The following is a 25,646-nucleotide window of genomic DNA, read 5'->3' as shown; positions in this document are numbered from 1 at the left end:
TAAACCTTCTCTGAACTGCTTCCAACACATATACATCCTTCCTTAAATAAGAAGACCAATATGGTACTCCAGATTTGATCTCACCAATGCTCTGTATAACTAAAGCATAACCTCCCTACTTTTGTATTCAATTGCCCTTGCAATGAACAATAACAATCTATTAGCTTTCGTAATTACCTGTATCTGTACTTGCATACTAACCTTTTGTGATTCATGCACTAGGACACCCAGATCCCTCTGCATCTCAGAGCTCTCCAGTCTCTACATTTAGATAATATGCTTTTTGATTCTTCCTGTCAACACTTTCGCATTTTCCCACATTCTACTCCATTTGCCAGATTTTTTCCCACTCACTTAACCTATCTATATCCCTTTTGTAGCCTCCTTATGTCCTCTTCACAACTTAATTTCCTACTTACCTTTGTGTCATCAGCAAATTTAGCAACCATACCTTCGGCTCCTTTGTCCAAGTCATTATATAAATTGTAAAAAGTTGAGGCCCTAGCACTGATCTCTGCGGTACGCCACTCTTTACATCGAGCCAACCAGAAATGACCCATTTATGCCAACTCTGTTTCCTGTTAGCTAGCCAATCTTCTATCCATGCTAATATGGTATTCCCCCACACCATGAGCTTTTATTTTCGCAATAACCTTTGATATGGCACCTTATCAAATGCCTTCTGGAAATCTAAGTACAATACATCCACCAGTTCCCCTTTATCCTTGTTCCTTCCTCAAGGAACTCCAATAAATTGTAACGTCTTTAATAATAGCTTCTAACATTTTCCCCTATGACCGATGTTAAGCTAACTGGTCTGTGGTTTTCAGCTTTCTGTCTCTTTCCCCCCCGACCTTTTTGAATAAAGGAGTTACATTTGCTATTTTACAATCTAATGGAACCTTCCCTGAATCTAGGGAATTTTGGAAAATTAAAACCAACGCATTAGTTGTCACATTAGCCACTTCTTTTAAGACCCTAGGATGAAGTCCATGAGAACCTGGGGACTTGTCAGCCTGCCATTTGCTCAGTACCACTTCCCTGGTGATTGTAATTTTCTTGAGTTCCTCCTTCCCTTCCATTTCCTGATTTACAGCTATTTCTGGAATGTTACTTATATCTATAATTTGCCAGTTCACTTTAGCTAGCTCTGCTTTCATGCCCTCATAATTGCCCTTATTCAAGTTTAAAATACTAGTCTTGGACCCATTCTTCGCTCCCTCAACCTGAATGTAAAATTCAATCACATTATGATTGCTGCTACCTAGGGGTACCTTCACTATGAGGTCATTAATTCTATCTCGTTGCATAATCATGTTCATAAGGGTGCTGCCCCAATATACTTTACTGGCATGTGCATTGCTGTATGAGGCTGATGCACCTTATCTACGGAAGTGTACATCTCCAGTGCAGTCATTGTACACTCTGTGCTGTCACAGAGAGTTCAATGCCTACGCTTCATCAAATATCTGTTTGACTTCCCAAGCACCTAGTCTCCATTGTGCAGTCTTTGAGATGTAAATAATTTGTAATCCAACATATGTTGCCCCCAAACATACTTTGTACTTATATATTTATTTATGTAGAATATTTGAAAAGATTTGGTTTTTCACACTAGGTGAAGACTCATCATTTGAGCCACATCAAAGGTGTGAAGCTAGTTTATAGGTAGAGTAATTGGTTGATTTTAATGATACCCGAGACTTCTGTTTTCACATCATGAAGAGAAGCTTCGAGCTGAAGTACTGAAAGAAAGATTGAGGTAGATATATGGGCTGCCAACTGGCAGTAACATTCATGCCAGGTATTAACCATCGCCATCAAGGAAAAAATACCCAGCCATTTCCCCTGACTGTCAAAATTTGTGTCCTCCCAAGATCTGGGGGAGGCACCATTGATGAGAAGCTTAACTTGACCAGCCACAACATCAGAGAGTGCTAAAAGGGCAGGGCAGAGGTGACAATGAATGACACACCCCTTAAAGTCTCCACGATTTGCAATGCTCAAGTTAGGAATATGTTGGAAAACTTGCCATTCCCCTGCAGAGGTGTTGTCCATCGGGAGATCAGTTGGGTATTGTTATTCAGGATGGGGTAATCTCTATGGGATCTGTGGGAGAAATGCACTTTTTTGAGACAGGTGGGCTTTGTTGTGAATGCAGATTTGTGGAAATGCCAGGAGGCTTTACTGTCATACAGTTTTACTATGTGGAGGAGGTGGTTCATATTTTAAGTAGTTCATGGGTTTCCTTTGTGCTCCCCACTGTCATTTAAACTGTTGTAATCTGTCTGTTATGCTGAGGAAGAGTGGAGAGGAGTCTGTGTTAAAATCTGTTTGGGAATAGCAAGTGGGATTTTAAGATTGCAGTTGGGTGTTAACTTGCAAAGTCATTGCTTCAGTGATGTCTAGGCCTTAGTACACGCGAGGCAGAAGTTCAGAAAAGGTCAGCTGTGATGAATTGACAGTTCCACGAGGCAGAATTGGCACCCTTGTGTTAACAGCAAACCTTTCCATTAGCTTAACTCTTTAGCCTTTGTCTACTGACCTGGGTAATCATGCATGTGATTAAGTCCCATATAGCCGAGAGAAATTGGGAACTGCAGCAAGGTGGCATCTTGTGTTCTGGAAGGGCTGGAAACATGTAGCTGAGTGTATAGGTATGGTTTTTACCTGTCTATGTGGGGATGTGTGTGTATTCAGCATGCTTGAATTTAATGATCTGATTGCTGTACAGAAGAGTTTGAAAGATGCTGGTATTTATATAGCGCATTGTCAAATCATTATGCATTACTTTTGGAGAGTGGTAGCTGTTTTCACAAGAGGCAAAGGTGGTAACCAGGTCAGGTTAATTACCTGGCCCTTTCCCTTAATCACTTAGTTGAGGCACATGTTTAACCATAATGATTCCTGAGTGGTGGGATGCAGAGACCCGTGGTGTCTTGTGTTTTTGAGGTTTACATTTTGGCCTATTGGGTTAGAGATGTTCTGGTCCTTATGTTTCCTGAAAGAGGAAACATTTCCAGTGTTATGCTAGTTTCTTTAATGGACCTATACTCGCCTGACATCAAGGCAGCATATGACCGAGTATGGCATCAAGGAGCCCTCGCAAAACAGGTCAATGGTAATCGGGGAAAGCCTTCCGCTAGCTGGAGTCATATTGAGCGCAAAGGAAGATGGTTGTGGTTGTTGGAGGTCAATCATCTGAGCTCCAGGACATCACTGCAGGAGTTCCTCAGGGTAGTGTCCTCGGGCCAACCATCTTCAGCTGCTTCATCAATGACTTTCCTTCAATCATAAGGCTCCTCAGATACTGAAGCAGTCTGTGTAGAAATGCAGCAAGACCTGGACAATATCCAGGCTTGGGCTGATAGGTGGCAAATGGCATTCGTGTCAGGCAATGACCATCTCCAACAAGAGAGAATCTAATCATCTCCCCTTGATATTCAATGGCATTACCATCGCTGAATCCCCCACTATCAACTTCCTAGGGGCTACAATTGACCAGAAACTGAACCGGAGTAGCCATATAAAAACTGTGGCTACCAGAGCAGGTCAGAGGCTAGGAATCCTGTGGCGAGTAACTCACCTCCTGACTCCCCAAAGTCTGTCCACCATCTACAAGGCGTAAGTCAGGAGTGTGATGGAATACTCTCCACTTGCCTGGATGGGTGCAGCTCCAACTACACTCAAGAAGCTCGACACCATCCAGGACAAAGCAGCCCGCTTGATTGGCACACCATCTACAAACATTCATTCCCTCCACCACCGACGCACAGTGGCAGCAGCGTGTACCATCTACAAGATGCACTGCAGCAACGCACCAAAGCTCCTTAGACAGCACCTTCCAAACCCGCGACCTCTACCAACTAGAAGGACAAGGGCAGCAAATGCATGGGAATACCATCACCTGCAAGTTCCCCTCCAAGTCGCACACCATCCTGACTTGGAACTATATCGCCATTCTTTCACTGTCGCTGGGTCAAAATCCTGGGACTCCCTTCCCAACAGCACTGTGGGTGTACATACCCCACATGGACTGCATCGGTTCAAGAAGGCAGCTCACCACCACCTTCTCGAGAGCAATTAGGGATGGGCAATAAATGTTGGCCTGGCCAGCGATGCTCACATCCCATGAATAGGGGAAAAAAAGGTGCCTATAGGCACCTTAATAGGCAAATTAAGGGCTTATGGAGTTGGGAGTAATATATAAGCATGGATAGAGGATTGGTTAATGGACGAGAAGCAAAGAGCGGGCATAAACGGAGCCCTTTCAAGTTGGCAGGCAGTGAATAGTGGAATGTCACAAGGTTCAGTGCTGAGGCCTCAGCAATTTACAATCCATATTAATGACTAGATGAAGAGACAGCGAGTAATGTATCGAAGTTTGCTGATACAGAGCTAGGTGGAAAGGTGAGCTATGGGCAGGACACAGAAGCTGCAAAGAGATATAGACAGGTTATGAGTGTGCAGCAAGATGGCAGATGAAGTATAATGTAGGGAAGTGTGAAGTTATTCACTTTGGTAGTAACAGAAAAGCAGAATATTTTTTTAAAAGGTATATGTGTTGATGTTCAAAGAGGCTTGGGTGTGCTTGTACAAGGAACGCAGAAAGTTAGCATACAGGTACAACAAGCAATTAGGAAAGCAAATGGCATGTTGGCCTTTATTGCGAGGGGATTGGAGTACAGGAGTAAAGAAGTCTTGTTACAATTGTACTGGGTTTTGGTGAGACCACATCTGGAATACTGTGTGCAGTTTTGGTCTCCACGTTTAAGAGAGAATATACTTGCATTGGAGGTGGTACGGCGAAGTTTCACTAAATTGGTCCCTAGGGTGAGAGGGTGTCTGATGAGCTGAGTAAATTGGGTCTATATTCTCTGGAGCTGAGAAGAATGAGAGGTGATTTCATTGAAATATGCAAGACTCTGAAGGGGCTCGATAGGGTGGACTGAGAGATTGTTTATCCAGAGGGTGGTTGGAATCTGGAACACACTGCCTGAAGGAGTGGTAGAGGCAGGAACACTCACGACATTCAAGAAATATTTAGATGAGCACTTGAAATGCCATAACATACAAGGCTATGGGCCAAGTGCGGGGAAATAGGATTAGTTAGGACAGGTGCTTGATGGTCGGCAAAGGCTCGTTGGGCCGAAAAGCCTGTTTCTGTGCTGTAAAACTCTATGACTCTATGGTCAGGGAATCTAAAACACGGCGGCACAGTCTCAGGATAAGGGGCCGATCATTTAGGACGGAGATGAGAAATTTCTTCGCTCATAGGGTTGTGAATCTTTGGAATTCTCTAGCCTAGATGGTTGTGGATGCTCCATCATTGAATATATTTAAGGCTGGGATAGACAGATTTTTGGTGTCTTAGGGAATCAAGGGGTATGGCGAGCGGGCGGGAAAGTGAAGCAGGCTCGGTGGGCCATATGGTCTACTCCTGCTATTTCTTGTGTTGCGGGAGCACCATCACCACATGGACTGCAGCGGTTCCAGGGGAAGGCTTGCCACTGCCACCATCTCATGGCACCTGGGGATGGGCAGTAAATGTCTTACCAGCATTGTTTCACACCCTGAGAACAAACTTAGTTAGTTCGCTTCAACTGAACTGAATTTTTCACCTGATTTTTTTTTGTTGAGACTAGGTTCTGCAGAAGATTTTCCCTTTTTTAAAAATTTCTTTTTTACAGATTTGATGGTGGAGTTGCGAGCTGTTTGAGAACCTGATAAATCCTTTCCAAGATGAAAATCTACGGCCAGATCCGGATCAACAGCATCCAAACTGGCACCACCAAGTGGAGAGAAGGCAGCTTTGAAATTGTGGAAAAGGATAACAAAGCTTCACTGGTCGTGCTCTTCAATTCTGGAGGTCCCGCAAAGACATTCCAGGTATTTATAGCAATAAAATACTGCTGGGCCTGGACAGCAAACTGAGACAAGTCCAGATCTAGGGGGGTGGGGAGGGGGAAATAAAATTAGAGCTAGGCTGTTCAGGGGTGATGTCAAGAAGCACATCTTCACACAAAGATTAGTGAAAATATAGCACTGTACACCCGCCCCGCCTCCCCCAAAAGAAAAGCTGTCGTGGCTGGGGGTCAGTTGAAAATTTCAAAACTGGGATTGGTAAATTGTTGCTAGCCAAGTGTATTCAGAGTTGAGTCAATGCAGGTAGATGCAATTAAGATACAGATCAGCTACAATCTAATTGAATGGCCTGCTCCTGTACCTGTGTACAAGTCCTCCTTCCCACTGTAGCTAAGAGGTAGAGATTTAAAATCTGTTTTAGCTGCCCCAGTGTCTTGAGGTTTCCAACTAGAGTGATTCCCTGGTTTATGTTGAGATAATTTGACCTCACTGGGTGTAATAGCATAGGAACAGCAACGACATATAGTGACAATAACGTCATAAAATGCCCCAGAGCACTTCACAGGAGCATCATCACGCAAAATTCGAACCACATAAGGAGATATTAAGACAGGTGAACCAAAAGCTTGGTCAAAGAAGTAGGTCTTAAGGAGCATCTTAAAGCAGGAGAGAGTGGTAGAGAGGCGGTGAGGTTTAAGGAGATAATTTGAGTTTAAGGCCCAGATAGCTGAAGGCACGTCAGCCAATATGAGGCGTTGCTGGACCGGGAGCCAATGTAGGGTCAGCGAGCACAGGCGTGATAGCTGAATGGGACTAGGATGCTGACTATTCCTTGGTGGCTTTAGACAGTGATATCATCCTGGGCTCCTGCTTGTGATTTGCAGTGACCCTGCAGAAAATGGCCCCTTATGTGGATGTTGGATTGGGTTCGGCTCTAAATTCAGTCGTCAGCTGTGACTGTCCAGGCTTTGGAGCAGGTTACAAGGAGAGATGGTAGCCTTCTGAACCATCTCTTCCTGAACCATTCCCCAGTGAGAGTCAATCTAGGAAAGGAGGATTGGAGAAAATGGGCCATCAAGTCACCTGCAGTGGAACTATGTGCAGCTCACTTTTGAGATTCTTGAGTTCTTTTTGGAAAAAAAGTCGAGTGGGTTTCTTATCCAATTCTCAACTTTTAGGCGAAGTGGAAACAAATCTGAACCATAGCATTAACCTGAAGCAGAATTATAATGGTGGAACATAGCTTGACCTTTGTGATGGTTCCTGTGGATTCTGTTGGCAGCTGATTCAGGAAGTGGTGGCAGAGACCCCATCATTCAGGCTGCAAAGCTCCACTCTGTCACCCCGCAATGTCTTCTGTGCACACACGCTCGCAGCTCTCTCACGCACTTACTTAACCAAAGTACTATGATCCTGTGTTCAAATTAATTGAGGGTTGGGGCAAAGTAGATAGAAACAGACTGAGATTGGGTCTAGACTGAGGAAATATTGTATGATTAAATACAAGGGATTTAGAATGGAGAGCAGAAGAACCTTTTAATTTGGTTTTAGATGGCTGTGAGGCAGTGAACTCTACCTGAATTGGTGATTGAAGCAGAGACCATGTCAACTTTTAAGAATACAAAGAGTACGAGTAGGCAGTTGGAGGGAAGGGGATGTGGGATTATGCCTGCATGTGGAGGATAAAGGACAACACGGACTGGTTGGGCCAGACGACCACTTTTCGGGTTGTTCTATATAATTTGGTCCTCACCCAATATATACACAGGTTCTTTCAATGGGAGATCACTGAATAGTGATCTGGAGTGGTTTGATTTTCCCTCCTTCTGTAGGTATCCTCATCATGCCTTTTGGTAGCTCTAGACTTGACTATTCTAATGCACTCCTGGCCAGCCTCCCGTGTTCTACCCTTCGTAAACTTGAAATTATCCAAAATTCTGCTGACAGCGTCCTAATTCGTATCAAGTCCATTCACCCATCACCCCTTGTCTCGCCCATTCATATCTCTGAAATCTTCACCAGCTCCATAACCCTCCGAGATCTCTGCGCTCCTCCAATTCTGGCCTTTTTCCCATCTCCAATTTTAATTGCTCCACCATTGGTAACTGAGCCTTCAGCTGCCAAGGCCCTAAGCTCTGGAATTCCCTCCCGAAACCTCTTATACCTGCACCTGTTTCTTCTTCTTTAAAATGCTCCTTAAAACCTACCTCTTTGACCAAGTTTTTGGTCATGTGCTCTAATATCTCCTTATGTTTCTTGGTGTCATATTGTTTTATAATGCCCCTGTGAAGTGCCTTGTGGCGTTTTATTATGTTTATTATGTTAAAGGCGCTACGTAAATACAAGTTAATATTTTGGGCAAAAACCTATTTTTTTCAACTTTTCAGTCCACCTGTTCTTGAGAGTTGCTTAATTCAAATGATCTGCCAATTTAAAAAGAAAAGGTGAATTCCCACTTTGTTGACTTCAATTTATCGGATAATTCAAATGTTTGGGTTAACAAACTAACTTTGAAATCAGTCGATTGAGTGTACCGGAGGTTCCAGTGGATAGCCGAGGCTTTCTCACTAAACCTTGTCTGAACATTTTGCTTCACTGTTCACGGGTGTATTTGTCTTCATAGAATCATTTAACAAAGACTGGATGCCTGCCTCTGACCAAGTTCTTTCTACTTTTCCTCTCTCCCTGTGAATAGCTCAGCCACAATGTGAAGGTGGTGAAAATCAGCCCCTCGCTGAAGCAGCATAGTCGACTACTGCTGACACTGCACGACAAGAGCAGCCTGATAATCGATAAGGCTCCAAGCACTGACGCACTGATCCTGAAGGAATACCTGGAGGGCTTGAACCATGGGGGTGAGTGCTGAGTTCACAATGGAATGTGTGCCAATAGGTGCCCATCAGTGACCGCAGGCTGTATTAACTTAACATAATAGGAGCAGGAGTAGGCCATTCAGCCCCTCAAGCCTGCTGCACCATTCGGTAAGATTATGGCTGGTCTTCTACATCAATTCCGCTCTGTTGCCCAATCCCCGCATCCCTTGGTTCCCTTAGTGTCCAAAAATCTATCAGTCTGGGTCTTGAATATACTCAATGCCTGAGCATCCATAACACTCTGGAATAGAGAATTCACAGCTCTCTGAATGAAGAAATTTTTCTTCATCTCAATCTGTAATGGCTGACCCCTTATTCTGCGATGTTGGCCCCTAATTCTAGACTCTCCAGCCAGGAGAAACAGCCTTCTCAGAATTTTATACGTTTCGATGAGATCACCTTTCATTCTTCTAAACTAGAAAATGTTGGCCCATTCTACTCAACAGTGAGTGTGTTCTGATGAAAGGTCATCGACTGTTTTTCTCTCCCCTCAGATGCTGTCAGATCTTCAGTATTTCAACAACTTTTATTGAGTTTCCAGCATTTTCTGAAATTCTCCACTGATTGAAGACTCATTTTAAATGTGTCTGCCACACTGCCACGATTGCTTTCAAAGGGACAGAACTAATAAAAAGGAACTTGAAAAAAATTTAAAGAATCACGGAATTGTTACAGTGCAGAAGGAAGCCATTTAGCCTATCGTGTCTGCACTGGCTCTCCGAAAGAGCAATTCATAGAACAGTACAGCACAGTACAGGCCCTTCGGCCCACGATGTTGTGCCGACCCTTTAACTTACTCTAAGATCAAACTACCTACATACCCTTCATTCTACTATCATCCATGTACCTATCCAAGAGTCGCTTAAATGTCCCTAATGTATCTGCTTCTACGACCACCGCTGGCAGTGCATTCCACGCACCCACCACTCTCTGTGTAAAGAACCTACCTCTGACATCTCCCCTAAACCTTCCTCCAATCACCTTAAAATTATGCCCCCTGGTGATAGCCCTTTCCGCCCTGGGAAAATATCTCTGGCTATCCACTCTATCTATGCCTCTCATCATCTTGTACACCTCTATCAAGTCACCTCTCATCCTTCTTCGCTCCAATGAGAAAAGCCCTAGCTCCCTCAACCTTTCTTCATAAGACATGCCCTCCAGTCCAGGCAGCATCCTGGTAAATCTCCTCTGCACCCTCTCTAAAGCTTCCACATCCTTCCTATAATGAGGCGACCAGAACTGAACCCAATATTCCAAGTGTGGTCTAACCACGGCTTTATAGAACTGCAGCATAACCTCGCGGCTCTTAAACTCAATCCCCCTGTTAATGAAAGCCAACACCCCATACGTCTTCTGAACAACCCTATCAACTTGGGTGGCAACTTTGAGGGATCTATGGACGTGGACCCCAAGATCCCTCTGTTCCTCCACACTGCCAAGAATCCTGTCTTTAAGCCTGTATTCTGCATTCAAATTCGACCTTCCAAAATGAATCACTTCACACTTTTCCAGGTTGAACTCCATCTGCCACTTCTCAGCCCAGCTCTGCATCATGTCAATGTCCCGTTGCAACCTACAACAGCCCTCCACACTATCCACAACTTCAGCAACCTTTGTGTCATCGGCAAACTTACTAACCCAGCCTTTCACTTCCTCATCCAAGTCATTTATAAAAATCACAAAGAGCAGAGGACCCAGAACAGATCCCTGTGGAACACCACTGGTCACCAAGCTCCAGGCTGAATACTTTCCATCTATTACCACCCTCTGTCTTCTATGGGCCAGCCAATTCTGTATCCAGACAGCCAAATTTCCCTGTATCCCATGCCTCCTTACTTTCTGAATGAGCCTACCATGGGGAACCTTATCAAACGCCTTGCTAAAATCCATATACACCACATCCACTGCTCTTCCTTCATCAATGTGTTTTGTCACATCCTCAAAGAATTCAATAAGGCTTGTGAGGCATGACCTGCCCCTCACAAAGCCATGCTGACTATCTCTAATCAAACTATGCTTTTCCAAATAATCATAAATCCTGTCTCTCCGAATCCTCTCCAATAATTTGCCCACCACCGACGTAAGACTGACTGGTCTGTAATTCCCAGGGTTATCCCTATTCCCTTTCTTGAACAAGGGAATAAAATTTGCCCCCCTCCAATCATCTGGTACTACTCCAGTGGACAGTGAGGACGCAAAGATCATCGCCAAAGGCGCGGCAATCTCTTCCCTCGCTTCCCGTAATAACCTTGGGTATATCCTGTCTGGCCCCGGGGACTTATCTATCCTCATGTCTTTCAAAATTTCCAGCACATCCTCCTTCTTAACATCAACCTGTTTGAGCATATCAGCCTGTTCCACGCTGTCCTCACAAATGACCAGGTCCCTCTCTCTAGTGAATACTGAAGCAAAGTATTCATTAAGGACCTCCCCTGCCTCCTCCGACTCCAGGCACAAGTTCCCTCCACTATCCCTGATCGGCCCTACCCTCACTCTGGCCATCCTCTTGTTCCTCACATAAGTGTAGAACGCCTTGGGCTTTTCCTTAATCCTACCCGCCAAGACTTTTTCATGTCCCCTTCTAGCTCTCCTAAGTCCATTCTTCAGTTCCTTCCTGGCTACCTTGTAACCCTCTAGAGCCCTGTCTGATCCTTGCTTCCTCAACCTTAAGTAAGCTTCCTTCTTCCTCTTGACTAGCTGTTCCACATCGCTTGTCATCCAAGGTTCCTTCACCCTACCATCCCTTCCTTGCCTCATCGGGACAAACCTATCCAGCAGTCGCAGCAAGTGCTCCCTAAGCAACCTCCACATTTCTGTCGTGCATTTCCCTGAGAACATCTGTTCCCAATTTAAGCTCCCCAGTTCCTGCCTAATAGCATTGTAATTCCCCCTCCCCCAGTTCACTCAGTTCCATACCCTGCCTTCTCCCCGTAACCCTGCGCATACGTCCTTTTCATATAACAGTCTAATTCCCTTTTGAATGCTTCAATTGAACCTGCCTCCACCACACTCTCAGGCAGTGCATTCCAGACCTTAACCACTTGCTGCGTGAAAAAGTTTTTCCACATGTCATTTTTGCTTCTCTTATCAGATACTTTAAATCTGTGCCCTCTCGTTCTTGATCCTTTCACGAGTGCGAACAGTTTCTCTCTCTCTACTCAGTCCAGACCCCTCATGATTTTGCATACCTCCCTTTTTCTAAGGATTCACTGAGCACCTGATGAATTGAAAAAGGCTCTGAACAACAGGTTAATGGTGTACATCCTTGGTTCAAACATGGACAAAAGAGCTGAACTTAAAGGTGAGGTGTGAGTGACTGCCCTTGACATCAAGGCAGCATTTGACCGAGTGTGACATCGAAGAGCCCTAGCAAAACTGAGTCCATGGGAATCGGGGAAAACTCTCCGCTGGTTGGAGTCATACCTAGCACAAAGGAAGATGATTGTGGTTGTTGGAGGTCAATCATCTGAGCTTCAGGACAGCACTGCAGGAGTTCCTCAGGGTAGTGTCCTAGGCCCAACCATCTTCAGCTGCTCCATCAATGACCTTCCTTCAATCAGAAGTGGGGATGTTCGCTGATTGCACAATGTTCAGCACCATTCGTGACTCCTCAGATACTGAAGCAGTCCGTGTAGAAATGCAGCAAGACCTGGACAATATCCAGGCTTGGGCGGATAAGTGGCAAGTAACATTCGTGCCACACAAATGCCAGGCAATGACCATCTCCAACACGAGAGAATCTAACCATCTCCCCTTGACATTCAATGGCATTACCATCGCTGAATCCCCCACTATCAACATCCTAGGGGCTACCATTGACCAGAAACTAAACTGGAGTAGCCATATAAATACCGTGGCTACAAGAGCAGGTCAGAGACTAGGAATCATGCAGCGAGTAACTCCCCTCCTGACTCCCCAAAGCCTGTCCACCATCTACAAGGCACAAGTCAGGAGTGTAATAGAATACCTTCCACTTGTCTGGATGGGTGCAGTTCCAACAACACAAGTAGTTTGACACCATCCAGGACAAAGCAGCCTGCTTGGTTGACACCCCATCCACAAACATTCACTCCCTCCACCACCGATGCACAGTAGAAGCAGTATGTACCATCTACAAGATGCACTGCAGCAATGCACAAAGCCTCCTTAGACAGCACCTTCCAAACCCGTGACCTCTACCACCTAGAAGGACAAGGGCAGCAAATGCATGGGAACACCACCACCTGCAAGTTCCCCTCCAAGCCACACACCATCCTGACTTGGAACTATATCGCCGTTCCTTCACTGTCGCTGGGTCAAAATCCTGGAACTCCCTTCCTAACAGCACTGTGGCTGTACCTACCCCAAATGGGCTGCAGCGGTTCAAGAAGGCAGCTCACCACCACCTTCTCAAGGGCAATTAGGGATGGGCAATAAATGGTGGCCTAGACAGCGACGCCCACGTCCCATGAATGAACAAAGTAAAAATGATGTAGATCTGAAATAAAGAAAATGCTGGAATTACTCAGTAGGTCAGGCAGATTGTTTGGAGTGAGAAACAGTTAATGTTTCAGGTCGATGACCTTTTGTCAGAATTGATGAATTACAATGGTGTGCTACACCGTTGGTCAGAGGGCATTGTACATTGGCATGTCGGAATCCAGGGGCAATGGCTAGATCCCTCAAGTTCATATGAGGAGCTGTGATTTCTTCTGACTTTAATATAGTGAGGGTGACTCCATTGCCCCACTAATTCAATATTTGGTCCTGAAAGGTTTAAACTGATATTAAATTATATTCTCCAACCTCTGTCTGGTGCCCACAATATTCTCCAGCAGAGAAAGTAGGTGGCAGACCTGCTTCCAACAGCCTTGTAGTATTTGAGTATAGCCCAAGGGCACTGCACATAGCCCTAGTGCCACTTCGCAAAGGCATGGCTGAGATGTAAACCTAGATTCCTTTGGTGAGTTCAACAGCCACTGGAGGTTTCAGTGGATTGCTGAGGCCTTTTCACTACGCCCTGACCTGAGGTATTGCTTCGTCAACAATGTTGGTATCTGGTTTCATAAAATCATACAGAGGGAGACCATTCAGCCCATTATGCTTGTGTTGGCTGTTTGAAAGAGGTATTCAATTAGTTCTGTTCTCCTGTTATTTCTCCATAGCCCTGCACATTTTCTATCAAGTATTTATTCAATTCCTCTTTTGAATGTTATTGAATCTGCTTGCATTACCCTTTCAAGTAACTCATTCCAGTTCACAACATCTCACTGAGTTTCTAATAACAATTCATTGCCCCTCTTTTTTTGCCAATTAGCTTAAATCTGTGTACTCTGGTTACTGTCCCTCCTGGTCACTAAACAGTTTCTCCTTATTGACTCTATCAAAATCCCTCATGGTTTTGAATACCTGTAATAAATCTCCCCTTAACCTTTTCTGCTTTATGGAGAATAAACTCAGCTTACTTTAATCTCTCCACATAACTGAACTTTCTCACGTAAAGGTAGATCTTGTAGAAGAGATTCTTTTCCAGGTGTCACATTACATTCCCCTAGAATTATTTTTCACATTGCAAACCCAGCAATTGTCCGATTCCTCCCCGATATCTAAAATGTTGCGATGCTATTTGAATCATTTTAGTCCGCTGCTGCTGTGATATTTTGTTTCTGTCTCACGTCTGCTATTCCATTTCAGGAATAAAGCTACATCAAGGATCCAGCAACTTTGGAGGGAAATTGGGAAACCGAATTACGTCAAAGGAATCTCACCGACAACGGTCTAATATAGAGAACCAGGTGGGTAGTCATCACCCAGTTTGTATTATAAAACACTCAACATGGCTTTCAGGTATTATTTCAGTCTCTTTGCAGAATGGATTTCCGATCCAGGGAAGTGCTTTGTTGAGATGCTATTCTCTATCTCTTCAGAGATGAAACAGAGTCTGTGAATTTTAGAATCTTAATCTCCCCGCAGAAAATTCCTGAAATACCCAGCCGATCATTGAACAGTAACTTCTTCCTGCAGCGCCTTTAATGTAATAAAACTTCCTAAGGTGCTTCACAGGAGTATTCTAAAACAAAATATGACACCGAGTTACATGAGATATTAGGTCAGATGACCAAAAGCTTGGTCAAAAAGGTAGGTTTTAAGGAGCATCTTAAAGGAGAAAAGCAAGGTAGAGAGGTGTGGGGAAGGAATTCCAGAGCTTAGGGCCCAGGCAACTGAAGATATGGCCACTGATGGTGCGATTAAAATTGGGGATACTCAAGACCAGAATTAGATGAGCGCAGAGATCTCGGAGGATTGTGGGGCTAATGGAGATTACAAAGATAGAGAGGGGAAAGGCCATGGAAGAATTTGAAAACAAGGATGAAAATTTTAAAATCAAAACATGGATTGACCGGGAGCCAATGTAGGTCAGTGAGCACGGGTGATAGATGAACGAGTCTTGGTGCGAGCACAGTGGCGCAGTGGTTAGCACCGCAGCCTCACAGCTCCAGGAACCCGGGTTCGATTCCGGGTACTGCCTGTGTGGAGTTTGCAAGTTCTCCCTGTGTCTGCGTGGGTTTTCTCCGGGTGCTCCGGTTTCCTCCCACAAGCCAAAAGACTTGCAGGTTGATAGGTAAATTGGCCATTATAAATTGTCACTAGTATAGGTAGGTGGTAGGGAAATATAGGGACAGGTGGGGATGTTTGGTAGGAATATGGGATTAGTGTAGGATTAGTATAAATGGGTGGTTGATGTTCGGCACAGACTCGGTGGGCCGAAGGGCCTGTTTCAGTGCTGTATCTCTAATCTAATCTACACATGGGCAGCAGAGTTTTGGATTTCAAGTTTATGGAGGGTAGAATATGGGAGTCCAGCCAGGAGTACATTGAAATAGTCTCAGGCTAAAGGTTTACCTTTGGAACAGTCACATAGGATGTCATTTTTTACTTTGGTTTGAGCTGTTTTGGTACTGTGGTGGGGAGGAAACCTTTTTGGAGGGTTTCAAACATGGAGTTCAGGGAAGGACTTTGGAGAGGGAAGGGAGGTTGGAGATGGGATGGTAGTTTGCAAGGCGGGTGGGGTCAAGGGTTGGTTTCAGCATCCAAGAGACTTGTGCTTGGGCAGGGCTCCTTCATCAGCACCGATGTCTTGATGTTTTCTGATTTTCCAGCCTTTGTATCTTTCCCCTCTTTCTTTGTTGCATTTAAAATGCGAGCTTGAGACTGTGAAACATTCCTTCTAGACGCCAGCCAGACGAGACGAGACTCCAACCCGGAAAACACTGAGCAGTCCTGGCCGAGCCTCTCTGCAGCATGGGGTGAAAACCCTGCAATCAAGCGGTACCCCAGGTAGCCGGATGGGGACAGCACTGACCCCGACCTCTCTCACTCTGCCTAGGTCAGTCCTGCTTGAGAACTAGTAGGAGACTTAGTTTACAGAAGCTATGTCTTTTATCAGTTGTACTGTTGCTGTATGCGATTTAACATGAGAAGGATAAGATGTGTCTTTAAAAACAATGTAAGGTTGAAGTAAGCATGCTACTTAACTCGGGACAGTGAGGGTTTGTACACTAGACTTTTTCTGACTGCTTGTTGGCATCTGGGATAGTCTTCCAAAGAAGGCAAGCGGATTCAGGACCAATTGACACCTTTTGAACTGAGCTGGATTGATATCTGTTGAGATGGCGGATTGAAGATTGCAGAGATTTAAGTGACATTTTTGGTTTTCCTCCTGCCCCAAGGTAGTGCTCCATAAATTAGAGACTCCCAAGAGGTGTTGGGAGTTCATGATCGAGTAATGTGACATGCACTCTGAATGTAGTGGGACTGATGGGCTGGACAGTCTGATCTTGCTCTGGGCTTTGTTCCTTTGCACATGATTGTACCCATTGTGACTTAAAGGTTTAAAATAATTAGTGTAATTTGGCTCTCGACAGTTGCATTGTACACCACTGGTAACAGCACTCGATATGTAGAATACATCAGCTGGGGGAGGTGGAATCTGTGACCCCACCCCAGCATCTTACTAACCTTTTGTCACAGTTTCAAACTTGTTTGCCAATATCTAGTATTGTTTTTTATGAGTGGGAAGGTGTTTTGAATAAATTCTAATGAAGTTGGTTGACCTATATGAAATGAACATTGGGTTAGCTCAACTGTATAAAGTTAATTTATGGAATCTGCTGTTTCTCAACGTAAGCAGTCGGGAGTTGGTTCAGATGGGTTGCCTGTCCCAGTGCAGAGCTTAGGGGGCACTAGGTTCATTCTAGATAAGGCATGTGGAAGCTCTTGGAGTGGGCTGCCCTTCTAATTAGGGAATGGACAAGAATTATCATGATGCAGATTTTGAATGGAAGAGAAAATGAAGTTACAGGATACATATGAAGATAGAAGGGAGATGGAGTTTATTTGGGTCCACTGCATACACCTGAACAAAATCAGAGTACTGTGTACAGTTCTGGACACTGCTTCTTAGAAAGGATATATTGTCCTTTGAAGGAGTGCAGTGCAGATTCACCAGAATGTTAACTAGGGCTCCATGGGTTAGATTATGAGGAGAGATTATATAAACAAGGCTTGTATTCCATGGGATGTAGAAGGTCAATGGGTGGTTTGACTGAGGTTTTTAGAATATTGAAAGGAATTGAACAGGTAGATAAGAAACATTTTCTGCGGGTGGGGAGGTCTTGGGGACATAACGTTTAAATCAGCTAGGCCATTTAGGAGAGAAGTTGGGAAACACTTATTCACACAAAAGGCAGTCGATGCTCTCTGAATTCATAATTTTAAATCTGCTCAATTTTTGGTTGCCAAGCATATTAAGGTGGGTGGGTGGAGATCAGCCATGATCTCGCTGAATGGCGGAACTGGCTCGAGGGGCTGAATGGCCTTCTCCCACTACTATGTTCCTAAGAGTTGATTGGTTAGGTTTTTCTGATTTCTAACTTGTTCTCAAATGTTGTGTGTTGGTGGCATTATCTTTCACACCTTTATTCATTGTTTTTGTGACTACCTTGTTACTGAAGGAGTGAGAAAAGAAAGAGGATGCTGACTCCAGACCTGGAACTGACTGAAGATTATCCTAAAGAGAATGACTCCTCCAGGTTAGTATCTGCAGTAACACTGCAGGCATTGAGTCAGAATTTTAGCGATGTTTCAAGGGAATTGGAAGGGTCCTGCGTCAAGCCAAATATTGAGAAGTTGAGAGGAAGGGGGCTGCGTTAGGGATGTAAAAAGGGGACGTGGCATCATTACGGGAGAGGAAATGGGGCTAATGTAACTTGTGGGCAGGTAAGGTTATATAGGAAATTGCTCCGTTGGTTAGATTTCAACCTACCTTTGCAGCAATAACAAGGCGACTGGCGACCCTCTTCGAAAGTTTGTGAGCAGCTGCCGAGAAAAGCAACTCCACCTGAAGCAGGCAGAGGAGAGCAGGAGTTCTGGTAAGCGTTTTGTCTTTTGAAAGAAGTCACGTTAATGAAATCTTCAATCAAAGTTCCTCTTTTCCCCTTCACAGTTGAGGGATATGCAGAGTAGAGTTCCTCATTGACTTGCAGTATTGAAGATTCATTCATCTTATTTGCAGTGCCTCTGATTGCTCAAGTGCTGTACTTGGAGATAGTTGGAGGTGGCAGTGGGTAGCACTCCTTCCTGAGTCAGAAGGTTGTGTGTTCAAGCCCCAACCTAACCTGCAGTACTAAGGGAGTGCTGCACTGTCGGAGCTGCCGTCTTTCGGGTGAGACAATAAACCAAAGCCCCCATCTGCTCTCTGAATGTAAAAGAACCCACAGCCACTATTTAATCAGTCGACTTGCAAAATCATAAAATAATACAGCACAGGAGGAGGCCATTCAGCCTTAGTGCCTGTGCTGGTTCTTTGTCCTGATGCCATGGCCAATATTTATCCCATAGCCTATGTGTAAAGCAGATTACGTGGTCCATTCCATTGTAGTCACCTTGCTTTGTGTAAATTGGCTGCTACGTTTCCCTGAGATCTCACTTTCCAAGTAATTCATTGGCTATAAAGTGCTGTTGAGCATCCTGATAATGTGAAAGGTGCTATAGTTAGACCAGTCGCTGAAGGTAAGCATGCAGGTCCAACAGGCGGTAAAAGGCAAATGGAATGTTGGCTTTCATAGCGAGAGAATTCGAGTACGGGAGCAGGGATGTCTTGCTGCAATTATACAGGGCCTTGGTGAGGCCACACCTGGAATATTGTGTGCAGTTTTAGTCTCCTTATCTGAGGAAGGATGTTCTTGCTATAGAGGGAGTGCAGCGAAGGTTTATCAGACTGATTCCTGGGATGGCGGGTCTGACATATGAGTAGAGATTGAGTAGGATTACATTCGCTGGAGTTCAGAAGAGTGAGGAGGGATTTCGTAGAAACCTATAAAATTCTAACGACTTGACATGGTAGATGCAGGAAGGATGTTCCCGATGGTGGGGGAGTCCAGAACCAGGGGTCATAGTCTAAGGATACAGGGTGAACCTTTCAGGACTGAGATGAGAAATTTCTTCACCCAGAGAGTGGTGAACCTGTGGAATTCGCTATCATACAAAGCAGTTGAGGCCAAAACATTGTATGTTTTCAAGGAGTTAGATATAGCTCTTGGGTTTAAAGGGATCAAAGGATATGGAGGGAAAGTGGGAACAGGTTACTGAGTTGGATGATCGGCCATGATCATGATGAATGACAGAGCAGACTCGAAGGGCTGAATGGCCTACTCCTGCTCCTATTTTCTATGTTTCTATAAATGCAAGTTTTTCTCTCAAGTACAGACCTTGCACACTGGGAGTTCATTCTGCTGGTGGTACTCGCCCTTTAATTTTCACACTGGATTCTCAGACAAGATACTTTGTTAGTTTGCTTCCTTTCTCTTGGAGAGTTGTCATTCTGGATTTCTGATCACTCACTGGGCTGCTGCGATATGGGAATGTTTGGGATAATGTAGAGGAAGCTTATCTAACCTCATGTTGTACCTGCCCTAGGAGTGTTTGCTACCTCTGGGTGCCTCCAAAGTGTTTCATTTGTAGTAATATCCCTTGCCTTGTAATGAATACAATATTCTTGTAATGAATACAATATTCTTGTAATGAATACAATATTCTTGTAATGAATACAATATTCTTGTAATGAATACAATATTCTTGTAATGAATACAATATTCTTGTAATGAATACAATATTCTTGTAATGAATACAATATTCTTGTAATGAATACAATATTCTTGTAATGAATACAATATTCTTGTAAATTCAATCCCACTTACAAGTACCAAATGCACAGTCTGCCAAATGGGTGGACTGTCCACGAGACTCTGTTTAAGGCCCTTTGTCAAAGCCTTGTTTCCTTATGATTGTGAGATACCTCTTAATAGTGAACCCTCAGTACCAGGGGTACCCATAGACAGTGTGTTTGGAAGATGGAGGTATATCCAGCAAGGGTACATTGGGATGTTGGAACCCAGCTATATAGTAATCTAGTGTCTGTCTAACTCTTTGCAGGTATGGTACCGCTGAAGTGCTTTTACGGAAGCAGAGCCTCTTCTAAGGATTACTCTACAGGGAATTCGTTCTTGGACAGGTAAATCTTACTGTAGGTTGCAGCTAACTTAACCCCATCTTGGCAGCAAGGGAATCCTCTTTTTACCATGTTGCTGAGCATCTTAAAGGAGGAAAGAGAGATGGAGACACAGAGGTGTAGGCAGGGAATTCCTAAGCTTAGGGCCTAGGCAACTGAAGGCGTGGCCACCAATGGTGGAGCAGTTAAAATCAGGGATAAGTAAGAGACCAGAACTGAAGGAGTACAGAGATCTCAGGATTGTAGGGCTGGAGGAGGTTATGAGATAGGATGGGAACGGCTGTGAAAGGATTTGAAAGCTAGATGAATGCAGTGAGGGTGAAAGGAACAGGAGGAAAGCACACTGGACGTTTTATTAAGATGGAGTGTGAGAAATGTGAGTTTATATGTTGATAGGGTGACATGAAGTAAATTGATTGGGAGGAGACTTGTATAGAATATGAATACTTGCACAGATGTGTTGGGCTGCATGGCCTGTGTGTGTGTGTGTGCTGTAAATTCTATTTATTTAATTCTCTCTCACTTTTGGCAGGTCCGGCCTCTCAGGCCAGGCTCCCTCAGCTAAAAGGAACCTGGGATTTTTACCTCAGCCCACGCCCCAGTCGGTAAAGAAATTGCGTACGAATCAGGATTACACTGGATGGAACAGACCCCGGGTGCCCCATTCTACCCAGCTCCCACAGCAGCTACAGGGGTAAGAAGGCAACCGGCCTCTTCATAGTGTAAACGCGAGAGTCAAGTGCAGCATCAGGTTGATGTTTCGTTCCGAGGCCGTCCTTTGTGACTCTCACTGGGGCAGCGTCCATCTATCGGCACAGTGAGCTCTCTCAGCCATCAGAAACAAACGTCTAACTAATGTTTAATTGGTTCTGTGCTTTCTTGCATTCGACCCGTCAGTTCTAATTCTTTGTGACCTGTCTCCCCAATTCATGATCTTAACAAATTGATTCAAACTCCTGAGCAAAGTTTTGTCGAATGCTTTTCAAGGTACTTGAGTGAATTTCCTGGGAAATCTGTCTAACCACATGCCCTATATTATCGTCCAGATTACTAGATACAAATAAAGCTGTTCAAGGAAATACCCATCACAATATCCATTCATTTCTTACAAGGTTGCTGGGATTGCAACCTCCATTCAACAGATTGATTGCTCTTGGTGTGATAAGGGCCATTTGGCATCTTGCTTGGCATGTACTAGTACAGCTACAACACTGGCATCTGCCTGACAATGTGGAAAATTGCCCAGGTATGTCCTGTACACAAAAAGCAGGACAAATCCAACCCGGCCAATTACCGCCCCGTAAGTCTACTCTCAATCATCAGCAAAGTGATGGAAGGTGTTGTCGACAGTGCTATCAAGCGGCACTTGCTTAGCAATAACCTGCTCACAGGCGCTCAGTTTGTGTTCCTCCAGGGCCACTCACCTCCTGACCTCATTACGGCCTTGGTTTAAACATGGACAAAAAAGTTGAACTTGAGGTGAGGTGAGAGTGACTGCCCTTGACGTCAAGGCAGCATTTGACTGTGTATGGCATCAAGGAGCTCTAGCAAAACTGAATTCATTGGGAATCGGGGCAAAACGCTCTGCTGGTTGGAATCGTACCTATCACAATGGGAGATGATTGTGGTTGTTGGAGGTCAATCATCTGAGCTCCAGGACATCACTGCAGGAGTTCCTCAGGGTAGTGTCCTAGGCCCAGCCTTTTTCAGCTGCTTCATCAATGACCTTCCTTCAAACATAAGGTCAGAAGTGGCTGATGATTGCACAATGTTCAGCACCATTCGCGATTCCTCAGATACTGAAGCAGTTTGAAATGCAGCAAGATCTGGACAATATCCAGACTTGGGCTGATAAGTGGCAAGTAACATTCGTGCCACACAAGTGCCAGGTAATGACCATCTCCAACAAAAGAGAATCTAACCATCTCCCCACAACATTCATTGGCATTGCGATCGCTGAATTCCCCACTAACAACATCCTGGGGGCTACCATTGACTGGAAACTGAACTGGAGTAGCTATATAAATACTGTGGCTACAAGAGCAGGTCAGAGGCTAGGAATCCTGCGGCAAATAACTCACCACCTGACTCCCCAAAGTCTGTGCGCCATCTACGAGGCACAAGTCAGGAGTGTGTTGGAATGCTCTCCACTTGCCTGGATGGGTGCAGCTCCAACAACACTCAAGAAGCTCGACACCATCCAGAACAAAGCAGCCCGCTTGATTGGCACACCATCCAGAAACGTTCACTCCCTTCACCACTGATGCACAGTGGCAGCAGTGTGTACCATCTACAAGATGCACTGCAGCAATGCATCAAGGCTCCTTAGACAGCACCTTCCAAACCCACGACCTCTATCAACTAGAAGGACAAGGGCAGCAAATACATGGGAACACCACCACTTGCAAGTTCCCCTCCAAGTCACACACCATCCTTACTTGGAACTATATCGCCGTTCCTTCACTGTCGCTGGGTCAAAATCCTGACCTAACAGCACTGTGGGTGTACCCACCCCGCAGGGAATGCAGCGGTTCACGAAGGCAGCTCACCACCACCTTCTCGGGCAATTAGAGATGGTCAATAAATGCTTGCCTGGCCAGTGACACCCACATCCCGAGAAACAAATAGAAACCAACAATTCTGCAGCCTCAAAACTTTGGGAACCAAGTGTTCAACACTGTGTTGGGCAGGGCTATTTATTTAAATGTACGGCCCTTTTGCGTGGCTATGCACGCAGGGCAACTCCTGGGTTGTTGCACAACCACGCAGCTTAGAGGGAACATTGCTTGCATTTCCATTATATTTATTAACCCTTTGTCACTTCATTGGCTGCTCAAGTTAAACGTTGCAAAATTATTCCTGGTCTCACTGAGGCTTTTTTATTTTACGTTTGTGTCCTCTTTATTCGCACTCACATTTGGAATTAGTTGAGTCAATAATGGAGTTTTTTTTCCATCCTGCTGTTTTCCAGCTGTTCCTGATGGCCTGGCTAATGAATTTGTTTGCTCTGAACGACAGGTTTTCTAACCTTGGCAATACCTGTTACATGAACGCCATCCTGCAGTCCCTGTTTTCACTTCAATCTTTGACGATCGATCTGCTGAAGCAAGGCATCCCTTGGAAGAAAATTCCAGCAAATGCTCTGCTCAAGTAAGTGTTTCAGTATTGACATAAAATTACAACTTAGTACCATCTGAGAAGCTGTGCGGAGTCATGCTATTTCAACAGGTTTTTTTGCATATACATATCAAGAAGCACAAATCACTGGGACAGTGAATAATACCAATTCCAAATAATGTGCAGTCCACATTGAATGGGGACACACATACTTGGAGAGAGAAAGAAATAGTAAAGGTGGGGGGACGGCTGAATGAATGAGGCCCTCTCTGGATGGATGGAGGAGGGGTGAGTGAGCCACCCCCTTGGGGGGGGGGGGGTGGGGTTTGCAAATGAGACCTCTGTCTCAGGGAGGGGGGTTGGTGGTGCCTGTCTGTTTGTTTGTTTGTTTGTTTGAAGCTGGGGACATGACTCCCTGCTGGTGGGGCTGTGGTGCTCTCTTCATTTGCCTTCTGATCTGTGATTTGCAGGTACCTACCTGATGGTTTTCTTTTTATTTTCTCTACAGGGCTCATACTGTAATATCGGTTCATAAAATGCAGGGAGATTTCTTCGAGATGCTTTCATGTTCTATTTTATCATCTTTTGAAAGAGCATGTGTAGGGCAGGTAGTATCAGTTCTAACCCTCTTGTGTTGACCCCCTGACAGGCGGTTTGCCCATCTTCTGGCCAAGAAGGATAATTGCACCCCGGAGGTGAAGAAAGAGCTGCTGAAGAAGGTGAAGAATGCCATCTCAGCCACTGCTGAGCGGTTCTCTGGATACGTGCAGAATGTAAGAATCACGTCTGTCGGGACTCATGGGTGGGTGGGCAGGTGGTGACTGTTAAACCTGTAACTCTGCTTTTTGTCATTGGGAGCCCCTGGTGAAGGGGCTAAGGGCACTTGCACAGAACATGGAAGCTAAACAAAGTAGGAATAAAGACCAAGGTAAGGCGAACGATTGGATGATGGTAACTTTAGATTGTAAGAAAAGTTGAGGGGGGGGGGGGGGGCGAAGAATTCCTCAAGAAGAAGAATTTAGTAGGAGCCGGATAAGACGAGGGCAAAACATTTTGGGATTGCAGTATGGAACGGAGTTCAGGTATGATGTGTGGCGTGCTCAGGAGGAATTTGCACCCATCATTCCTAAAGTTCTCACCACTCAAGGTTTTCTTTGCCTCATGTCTGGGTCTCTTGTAGCCTCATTGATAAAAGATTGATTCCTGTGATTAATCAACAATTCCATTATTATATCATGAGACGAGCAGGATGGTAAGGAAGAACAAACCTGCATTCATATAGTGCCTTTCACAACTGCAGGATATCCCAAAAGCACTTTACAATCAAGTACTTTAGTCACTGTTAAAATATAGGAAACTCAGCTGCCAATTTGTGCATGGCAAGCTGCCACAAACAGCAATGTGATAATGACTAGATAAGCTGTTTTTAGTGATGTTGGTTCAGGGATAAATGTTGACCAGGACACTGGGGACAACTCCCCTGTGCTTCAAAATAGTGCCATAGGATCTTATGCATCTACCTGAGGGGAGTGGGGGAACAGGATCTCACCTGGTGGTGCTGCTCAATGCTGTATTAGAGTGACAGCCTAGATTTTGAAGACTAGTTAGAGTGACCTTGGTCCTTTCTCATCTAGTGATTCCTACGTTCTTAAAGCAAAGGAAGAAAATAGAGAGCATGCTGAGGAATTGAAAGGATGGGGTAGGAAAGATGAAATGGAGCTAGTGATCATGGCTATGAGGCAGATGGGAAGAGAAAAGTGGCCTCGCAATAGCTGCAGATCAGATAGTGAACATGCAGTTCAGGAATCTGCTAACTACCAGTGTATCCTTAAAGTTTGAATGAATACAAATTGTCGAGTGTGTTGGAGCATCAGGATGCTGCAGTTGTGCTTCTCTGCCATGAGAGGAGGCTGTGCTCTGTACATACTCCATGTTGAGTCTATTTGGCACCATTCAGTCCTAGATCAGGCTAGCACCACAAATGTCCTACCCCTCTTAAAAGGAAAGCAACCAGATAACACATCATTAAAGCTTTTCAAAGTCTTTGTGCATCTTGAATGTAAATTACCAACATAATCGTTTGGAACCGTGGCTTGATAAATAGAGGCATAGAGTACAAAAGCAAGGAGGTTATTGGTAAATCTTTATAAATCACTGATTAGGCCTCAGCTGGAGTATTGTGTCCAATTCTGGGCTCCACACGTTAGGAAGAATGCCAAGGCCTTGGAGAGGGTGCAGAAGCG

General features: G+C 44.7%; 1 protein-coding gene across 3 annotated transcripts in view; it reads left to right on the top strand.

The window, feature by feature from the left end:
* usp37 (ubiquitin specific peptidase 37) overlaps positions 1 to 25,646 on the top strand; it is a 52,421-nt gene that overhangs the window by 2,073 nt on the left and 24,702 nt on the right. For all 3 annotated transcript variants that reach the window (XM_068034766.1, XM_068034767.1, XM_068034769.1), the window contains exons 2-11: positions 5,691 to 5,889; positions 8,561 to 8,720; positions 14,412 to 14,512; positions 15,950 to 16,104; positions 17,732 to 17,809; positions 18,051 to 18,148; positions 20,211 to 20,289; positions 20,819 to 20,980; positions 23,305 to 23,436; positions 24,053 to 24,176. In XM_068034766.1, coding sequence (XP_067890867.1) covers positions 5,743 to 5,889; positions 8,561 to 8,720; positions 14,412 to 14,512; positions 15,950 to 16,104; positions 17,732 to 17,809; positions 18,051 to 18,148; positions 20,211 to 20,289; positions 20,819 to 20,980; positions 23,305 to 23,436; positions 24,053 to 24,176 — 1,236 coding nt within the window. In that variant the 5' untranslated portion in view covers positions 5,691 to 5,742. The remainder of the gene's footprint in view (positions 1 to 5,690; positions 5,890 to 8,560; positions 8,721 to 14,411; positions 14,513 to 15,949; positions 16,105 to 17,731; positions 17,810 to 18,050; positions 18,149 to 20,210; positions 20,290 to 20,818; positions 20,981 to 23,304; positions 23,437 to 24,052; positions 24,177 to 25,646) is intronic.

The sequence above is a fragment of the Heterodontus francisci genome, chromosome 7 (genome assembly GCF_036365525.1).
Source record: "Heterodontus francisci isolate sHetFra1 chromosome 7, sHetFra1.hap1, whole genome shotgun sequence".
NCBI classification, from domain to species: domain Eukaryota; kingdom Metazoa; phylum Chordata; class Chondrichthyes; order Heterodontiformes; family Heterodontidae; genus Heterodontus; species Heterodontus francisci.
This window is presented reverse-complemented; position numbering and strand designations above follow the sequence as displayed.